This window comes from Xenia sp. Carnegie-2017, unplaced genomic scaffold (genome assembly GCF_021976095.1).
Source record: "Xenia sp. Carnegie-2017 unplaced genomic scaffold, XeniaSp_v1 HiC_scaffold_16, whole genome shotgun sequence".
NCBI classification, from domain to species: Eukaryota; Metazoa; Cnidaria; class Anthozoa; order Malacalcyonacea; family Xeniidae; genus Xenia; species Xenia sp. Carnegie-2017.
In genome coordinates this window covers 11575299-11585009 of record NW_025813469.1, presented here as the reverse complement: position 1 = coordinate 11585009, position 9711 = coordinate 11575299, and the positions used below count along the sequence as shown (strand labels likewise).

The 9711-nt window shown below is 32.7% G+C and overlaps 1 protein-coding gene across 2 annotated transcripts; it reads right to left on the bottom strand.

Annotated features, from left to right (window-relative positions):
• Positions 1–876: 876 nt before the first annotated feature.
• LOC124436660 lies at positions 877–9450 on the bottom strand. Of its 2 annotated transcripts, XM_046986632.1 has the most exons (3): positions 9099–9450; positions 1889–2940; positions 877–1171 (listed from the first exon to the last, which is right to left on the bottom strand). In XM_046986632.1, the coding sequence occupies exons 1-2, from the start codon at positions 9408–9410 to the stop codon at positions 1921–1923; spliced, it is 1332 nt and encodes a 443-aa protein (XP_046842588.1). In that variant the 5' UTR covers positions 9411–9450; the 3' UTR covers positions 877–1171; positions 1889–1920. The 2 variants fall into 2 exon arrangements, with proteins under 2 accessions (XP_046842588.1, XP_046842587.1); XM_046986631.1 differs by lacking the exon at positions 877–1171 and having other exon boundaries at positions 1432–2940.
• Positions 9451–9711: the final 261 nt, after the last annotated feature.

Sequence of the window (9711 nt, the reverse complement as noted above, 5' to 3'; positions counted from 1 at the left end):
CAGTCATTTAAGTCATCCTTCCATAGAGCGCGAGCTAATAAACTAGTAAGACGGATTTTAGTTTGTGGTATTTGGAGACAAAATTATCATTTTTGTTGATAAATGATCTATATTATTTTGGTTATCATTACAAAAATATGACCCTCGGAATTCTCTAGTGATTTCTCATTTAGTTTATTAAATATCAGTCATTTACGCTAATTTTCTAATAAAAGCCTTAAAACATAAATCAAAACGATTAAAAATATCAATTATTGCATGGTCGTACGAAAAACTGGTAGCTACTTAAAATGGTTATGCAACGAATTTTTTACTTGTGTTTTTCATGGCTTATTGAAATATTTGGCTTTTTAGAAGCAATTTGATGTATAAATGACTTTCATACGTTGAGTAGAAGTTAACTAAATTTAACTCCAAACTTCGTTCTTTCGTGCGAAATTTATTGCCGCCATGTTTGTTTGTGGTGACGTAGGAAAAGAGTACCGCCTCCTAATTACTTTATAGTATTTATTATAGCGTGCGAGGTATATGCCGTGATTTTACAAGTTTTTTAATGGTAAAAACCAAATAATTATGTTTGAAATCAAATCAGAGTTTTTTTAATTCGTATTATTCATTTATATTGGTAAAGACCTCTTAAACAGTACTTAATCACAAAAATTTTAAGAACTCATCATACTATTGATATTACCTCTAATACAATTCATATAAGTGCATTAGCAATTGTGTGGCATATAGATGAAAATTTTTTGTGGACCACGACCAATCTTTTGGACAAAAATGCATAAAATGTCGAAACAAGAACTGATGAACGGTCACAATCCTTCTATAGACAGTAATAGAAAGAAATAACAATAGATCACCAACAACTAGTGGTAATGTTGATTCAATGAATAATATATCTTTTTACATAAATTGTTTGAAGTTTAAAAATAAGTGATGAATAAAGCAAAGTAAATATTTTCACTTATTTGTTAATTATGAAGTGCAATTTCAATATTGCCAAACATATTTGTTGGAAGGTATAATGGAGAATAGATCTTGCATGTATTGAATACATAAACTCAAAATTTCAAAAAAGCAAACTTTATAATTTGAATAATTTCATTTTAATGTAATATTGCCATTTTTTCATTCCGTTTGGAGTTTTTGGTGGGGTCTGTGGATTCACCTGTAAGTAGATACAAGATCCGTTATTTCTACAAATCCCAACCTGCCAAACACTCCAAACAGGATTTGCAAGACAGGTAGCCTATGAGACTTTTTAATAATTCAGCTCTTTCAGTTCTTTTACCGCAATCAGTTTGCTCTAACCAGTTTTCAATACATATGTATTGTAAAGAAAATCACCTTTAGATGATTTTTCTTTCGGATGAGTTATTTCTTAGATTGTAATTTATTTGGCTGCTAAAAAAACTTCTGTACTCCATATAAAGTTTTTGCAAAGCGAAATTTTTATATCATATTTTACATCACACACATCAAAATACATACATTAGAATGAATTACATACGTGAGAATCGTATTTCAGTATGAGAGATGAAGGTTTTTTAAATAAAAATCTTACATAATATCATGCAGTTTTTAATTTTACGTTAATGTGCATTGCTAGACTACATTGTGCATAATATCTATTTAAATCATGGTGTTTATAACATAATAGACTTTCCATTGATATAGTGGCAGGGAAAACTCGTTAATTGTGAGGGGTTGCACATAATCATATATGGATGTCTTAATTCTTAAAATAAATGATTTCAAAGGAACTTAATACAGCAGAGAACATAAAATATGAATATGTGTCATGCAATAATCGAGTTTCTTACGCCGCTGAATCAAAACATAATTTAAAAGTGCATTATTATTAGCTAAAAACTAAATGTTTCACCTGTTTCCATTTTTTCACGTATAGCACTTGTTTCACTTATTTTCCCACGTGTCCCAACATATTACACTTGTTTCATTTGTTCCATTTGTTACATCGTTTACAACTGTCGCGCCTGTGTCACTTGCATCACAAGTTGCACCTGTTTCACCTGTTGTTTCTGTTCCACTTGGCTCATTTGCTCTATCTGCTCCGTCTGTTGTATCTCTTACACCTGTAGCACTCGCTGAACCTAATACATCTCTTCTATTTGCTGCATCTGTTTCTTCTGTTCCATTTGTTTCACCGAATTCACATCCCCCATTGTTTGCAAGTTTGGTACACGGTTCAGTCAATAGATCTTTGTCACCGTGGAATATTTTATTATAAAAAAATCCCAATACACGAGCGTGAAATGCCAATCTAAAACCAATCAACATTAGAAGTACTCCTCTAAACTCCTTCGATTTATTTGGAAAGGCATCATCGATGATGGGAGTAAGATCTTCCACAACATCCAGCAATACAGAGGTAAATTTACTTAATGATTCGACGAAGTTGATTAAAAGTGCAAGCCAATAGAACCAATTCTTAGAAACTTTCTTATCGCGTACTCTCTCCCATAGGCTTCTTGTTTCTGTCGTTTTATCAGCAAGTAAAGGAACCCGATCCACAAAGTTTACAATACAGACAAGTGCTGTAAAAATAGGAACTGCAAGAAGGAAAAGAAGGGACGAAAAAATTCTTTTTCCAGAAAATAAGCGCACAATGTGAAACACGACAGTCACTACCATGAAGAAGAAAAAAGAACAAAAAGAACCTTTCTTATAGACAACTTTGATTTTTTCTCTTTTGAATTGGTATTCATCATCCCATATAAATATTATAATGAGGATTATCGATGATACGATTGACATGAAAAACCAAGCTATAATCCAATGTAACTCATTACCAAACACATGATCTGGTTCACAATTCAGGATCGATTTCTTTTCGAAGAGAATGCAACGCATGTCGTATTTTAAGAATACAACAGTACCTATTAGACGAGGTATGATCATGATTATGAACAGCTTCTGAAAAAAAGCATACAAATCTTTAAACCATTATTTCAAATTGTTTTGTCAATTATTCTTCACGACTACACACAATTACATCTTGCTTTTTTATGTGAAGTAAAGGATTCTATAAAATGAAATTATATCATCTATGCAATTTTAATTGTGCGAGTTTTCAAAAAAACACTGCGTAGAAAAGCAATGCTCCAAAGGTCCCAAGAAAAAAATAGTATTTAAGATTGGCACGTCGTTTTAGAGCCTTGAGATTTACTCAAAGCAAACGTACTTTCAAAACGATTAACAGCTTCATATCTTTGTTTATTGTCAGGGATCATAGAAGAACTTTATAGCAATATCTGAGAAAAAGCTGGGAGATGAATGAATTATGCATTTTTGTTTAGAAGCATTTGTGTATAAAAATATCTAAGAATGATGAATTTTTTTAAAGAAGTTTATAGAAATGAATAAAATTTCAAAGCTCTGATAAGCAGAAAACTTTATAAAATACAAAAAAACAGATTCCAAATGTTGACATCTTTTTTGCCTTATATTTTAGACAATGAATAAAAGTTTTGAAACAGAGTCTGTTATATTTATCTTTAGCAGTCGATCTTATCAACAGATTGATGGTGCAGCTATTTGCTGCTTTCAAGTATCTCTAATTCGCTGATATTCTATGTCTTTCAAAACTGTTTCTCCACTTTTAAACTCTTCTTTATCAATGTTACATTAATTATTGCTTTCTTTCTTTTAGATAATTGTATCATGTACCTCTCTTACTTAACTCGTTCTGGTTTCATTCCAATTAAGTATACAAACGCTTATCAAATTTTCATTTACTTCATAGAATGAATCCAATGAATCCAATTTCAAACATCAATAAAAATAGTTGCTTGCTGTGAGCGGTCAAATAGCAAAGTCAAATAAACAGCAAACTTCAAACGTTTTCTGTATGATTGCTTTGAATACAATTTTTTACAAATCTGACTAAAACGTTCCCTTCATAAAACGTGTGGTCTTTAGATTATTATGATCACTGAAACAAATAGTGTCTTAGAGAACATACAATAAAACATTTTTTAATAGGGCATTCCTTCGAGCCCCCATTTAACTTAAGTGTCACAGCTTTGGCTAATGCATCATCCCCCCGAGTTTTAACAACCAGACGACGCCATTGAATGCACTATAAGACACGATTTCTCGCAATTTTTCACAGCAGAAATTGATAAAATTTACATGTTCACCTCCTGAAGTGGGTCTGTTCACTATGGCGGCCTTCCACCTTGAAATTTAATTAGTGATTCACGACCTATGTAATATACATATCAATGGTTTCGACACGCATTTTTCTCAGATGTCGGATATTTGTCGGTGTTCATCGATAGAAATACTTCATGCAATCAAAACAAAAAAATCAAGATGGCGGCGATATGAAAAATCCATTGAACTAACATACAACTGGAACATTGAAATGAATATAACCGGAACGCTACTTTCAAATTGTTTGTATGAAGCCAAAATTTGCAGGACTTTACCTTCAGACACGCGGCAAAGTCCCGCAAATTTGGCTTCATTTGGCTTCATTCGTGATCCACTCGCGGGAGTGTTGTGAAGAAAACAAAGCTATTTGTCTATTTCATTTGTTTTGGTTGCGTTGTACAAAATGAATTTGAAAGAAAGTTTTTGTTTTATGGTTTTGAGTTAAAAGCTTGTGATTTGGACTGTAATAAAACGCGTTTTCAAACGAACGCAATTTTCGAAGGGAGTTGTCGATTGACTGGGAAACAAACGCCATTAACAGAAAAAACATTGGCGGCGTAAATAGTGCATACTTTCAAAGAGAATATTTTATCATATCAAGGGATTTGCAAATTTAAAAACTAAAATTTCAGAGCGAAACTTGTGTAACTTTTTCATGTGATTGATTTTGTATTTGTTGTATTTATATCTCTAAATAAAAACAACGAAACGTGTTGTCGAAACGTTTAGATTATTAAAATGTTACTTTTTACGGTGTGTCTATTGTGTTGTTCTGTACATTTTTTTGTCAAAGAAAAAGACCTTTCTTTTCCATTTTCAAACGATGAATCATTATCAAATCAAAAATATTTAACCTTGGTTAATAATCTTAAAAAATGATTTATTTTTCTAAAGTAAAGTTTTTTTAAAGTTTTTAATGATATGTTTTATAATTTTAAAATTGCCGTGTTTTCTCCTTGAGTGAAAAGACTGGGGAGAAGGTAAAGTTCCAGTTATATTCATTTCAATGATCTGTCACGATAAGTCAGAGGGTAAAATGAAACCAGATTTTTTCATTTTTGCAGATCGAACCAGTCTTTTTTAAAAAAAATTCAAAAAATAATTTATTTGTAAAATTTCAAAAGTAAACCATGCGGTAGTTTTTCAAAATACCATCGAATTTGAAGAATATTAGTCAAAATTATTGAATGTCAAAAAAAATCTGAAAAAAGTCATAGCATTGCCGAGAAATTTTGAAGCAAAGACGCAAATTACGAAAAGCCCGCGCGATTTTTGGTGATTTTCTGAGTTTTTTAAAGTTCCAGGCATACACAAACGTTTAAACCACCTAAATATTGTTTATCTATGTCAAATAAACTAGCCTATAAGGTTTCGTAAGAATTGAGCAATTTGCCAAGAGAAAAATGTGTTTTTTTAGAAGCATTTTTGATGCCACGAAAATACACCTACTGCAAATACAGCTCAGTGTCATAAAGACAAGTGAAGATCTTCGCAAAAAGAGTTCTTAAAAAGCTGTATTATTTGTTTGTAAATGTAGATCGTCCAGGTTGGTATAGTCCTGAGAAGGACTGTTTTTGTTGTTGATGACTGACGTTTCAACAGCCTTAGCGGTAGTCATCTTCAGAGTCATTTTTTTGACTCTGAAGATGACTACCACTAAAGTTGTCAAAACGTCAGTCAACAACAACAAAAACAGTCCTTCTCAGGACTATACCAACCTGGACGATCTACATTTACAAACATGTAACGATACTCCCGGGTTCAAACCATTTACTTTAAGCCATTTTATTGATGTATTTTTTAACATTCTGTTCCATCTTGTAGTACTAATTTGCCGATCCTTTGTCCTCTATTCTTGCAGAATATGTTTCTCCTCAAAAATACCTCGCTGTTGCAGGATATTTTTCTGAAGGACGCAATTTTATAGCAAAAAATGTGTAAAAAAACGACACTAAATTATTTTTTCACGTTTTTCTACTGCCAAAAAGCCTAAACAAACACCGGTCGCCGAAAAAACACGCATAGTTTCAGGGGGAGTTTAACAAATTTTACACGTCTTTTGGCTTCAGCCAATTATGCGACAAAACCATTGGACAGAACAATAGGAGTTATCGTTCCAGATGTATTTTAGTTCAATGGAAAAATCCAGATTTGCCCACTGGAGCCCTCTATTTGCAAAAGTTGGGACATGTATTGTTCTTTTGTTAACAAACAATGATTGAGAAGTATTGGTCAGCGACCATTGTGTAAAACTGCTCTTGACTAGGTTTACTTACGAAGGTTGTTTTCGAGTCAATAAAACTGTTGAATTGTTAGCACTAGGACCAAGTTTTCTAATGATTTTTTAGTTTTGTAACATTTAAAGCCAGTGCTTTATAGAAAGATTATGAATTATCATTATGTTCTGAAATGACTCTAATTCAAGCACCGCGGAGGATCAATAATTGGGGGGGGGGGCTAATATTCATACATTCATGATATGTAAGCTATAGCTCTTGAAAACCCTTGTTTTCTAAGGATTATAACATGAATATATGAATATGAGCCATCCCACCCCCCAATCATCGATCTTTCTAGGTGCTAAAGTGTATTTGATGACACTAGATGTCCACTTTGAAACTTAAACGCAACCCTTTAAGGCGCACGATTTTAATGATTTATTTGTGACTTTATTAAATGTAGCATAACGGTAAAGTATAGACTGAGAACACTGGAAATGCCATTACTGAAAACAAATTTCAAAAAATTTCGAAAGGGTATGCCGCCAGACCCCCTAAACACTCTGTGGTAATGCCGTATGGGCAATCTCACGCACGAGCAAATTTGAGCCTTGGCATCTATGACTTCAACAAACAGTTATGGCTAATCCAATATGCTAAAATAATATGATTTTGAATTTTGTATTTTTTATGTTTAGGTTATTCTTTGAAAGTACAGTATCAGTAATTATAAATTAAAGATTTACTGAAACAGCTGGGTAAAATAAATTACTTGGAATGAAATGATATTACTGTTGAAATGAGTTGCATAAATCCTTTTAGACTCTCGACAATTCTGTAGAAAGAAAAGATGACAGAAAGAGTCGTGAAAGTGTTGAAAGATTAATGCGTCATCCCATAAAGAAAAAAATAGAAAAACACGTATTATACAATTAAAACTTGGGTGTTCCGCTTCCAGACTATATTGCAGAAAATATCTTAACAATTAATGATGCTGGCAAAAGAGCAGTTGCTGCTTTTTGGACGAAAGATTGGTGAATAAATCTGTGCTACTTCATTACCCAATTCAAACATATAAAGTTCAATCTTTTGTTCGACAAATAAACAGGTTGAACTTAAAGATGCAGCAATAAAAGAGACGGTAGAGGTTAACAGAGAAATGTTGAGGGAAATTTTAGCTTTGTTTGCTAAGACACGCAGAGCAATAAACTCTAGGTTCGCCATGAAAATAACAGATTCCACACACGAGACATTACAAGAACATGTGTGTTTTTTGTATGGATTACGAAAACGAGGTGCGATATGAAATACTTCATCGAGAAATACTGCATACCAAATATTCAAATGAGAACAAGATCATTGACATGTTCCTTCCTCCTCCATGTCAGTCCACGTCAAAATTTCATTCAAGTAGAGCAAATTGTGTTGCAAAACTCTGAAAATCAGTTGCAGATTCCCAGTTACAGTTACCAGATATTTTTTCTCAGGGATGGACTAATAAATGTGAAATTAAATGGATGGACAAAACCTTTCCTAACGATATCGATGAATTGTTCCTGAATGAGATTGGCACAGATGTTTCATACTTCGGAGCAAATGAAGACGCCGACGAAGATTTTTAATAAACTTCTGGCAAAAAACTTCACCTTTAGACGCAACAATTGTAGAAAACGTTTGTGCATGTTATGTTAATTTATTGTTTTCGATACCGAAAATTAAAAAGTTACCATAAAATGAAATAAGTAATCAGTCAGGTGCCCATTAAATAGTTCTTTTCGAAGAACGCAATGTTAATCAAATGATGTTGATCATCAGCTTGAAATTTATTACACAGAGAAATTTCTGAAAGTTGTCTTCACCAGCAAGTATGTGGTGTACTATGCTAGTGTAAAACCACCAAAATCTCTATAAAACCTTACAAATTTCCAGATTCCTTAATTCCCTATTTCCCAGACTTCCTAATTTTCTGGTTGTCTAGTTCCTCAATTTTCTAGTTCCCCGATTCGCCATTCTCTATTTTAAAGATAGGAAAGGTTTTAATTTGTATTCCATGTCAAAAATAATCGCAGCTTATTATCGGTACTCATTGATTAAGTTCCATATCCTTTGCGACCCTCGCTCACAACAATCAAGTCAAAATTCAGGTTATATAAGAAAGTTGCATAAGAAAGTTGCAAGAAAAAGGGATGAAGCAAATAATCAACCAATATAGGTTCATATTGATAGGGCAGAACCTAACCCGGATGATTTTCGTGTATGTCATCCATTACAGCAAAGAAAAACGTAAACTACGCTTTAAATGTGTTGTAACGCCGTCAATCACAAAGTATATTGTATTGTTGTTTTGACTGCTTACCAGCCAATGACGTCACTACCGCTCGAGATAATTTTATGAAAATTTTATCCAAAACGGCAAAATTTATAAAACTTTTGCTACAAATATCTCAGCAACAAAATATTTTTGAAAAAAAATTTTGCTATTTTAGTTATTAGACATCACAAATTTATGCCATAAAGTTTTCGTTGCCAATGTCCTTCAACGAACCTTGGCTTTATTACCAAAACCTGCCTCAAGCATCACTTGTTTTGTAAAATTTATCCCAAAAAGATAATCAATCTGTAACCAAAAGATCGAAATCGATCTTTAACTACACTTTTACCAACTAAGTTTATAAGACCAAGTAAAGAACAACTTACCTTTAATAATAATAACACGTCATTCTTCCGTGGCCAATTGAAACTGCTCAAACAATTTCTTATTTTATTACAATTCCAAACGCTTGATTCGCATCCATGTTTGCAAGGACACATATCTTTTATAATACAGTAAAATATGAGACGAGGAATTGAGCTTATAATGCAGTATACAAAATCAACAATGAACAAGCAATATTCAACAAGCAATTCATAGCAATTTTTGTTTTCACTACGCGATGTATCTGCAACATTCCCTTGTTCGCCATTCTTCGAACTCGTGACTTCGATATGGAGTATCTCAGATTCAGACATTTTGTTTTTATAAAAGAAACCAAATTGTGTTTTGTGCTGCGTTGTTGTTGAAATGTTGTAATGCTTTTGTACGCATGAATTCCTCCTTATAAACTCCCCAACAGTGCTTAATTGCTTACAAAGGCTGGCTGGCATTAACACTGATAAATACAATGACATGTTTTCTATGTAATTGAGTAAGTTTCTGTGGTAAGTACTGGAAATGGAAAAACTGCATTGGTTTGTCTGTCGAGCAATCATTAAATTAAGGCGAAATCAAAATTAGCTAATTAACAAAATTCTCCAAATTGTTTTCATAGTG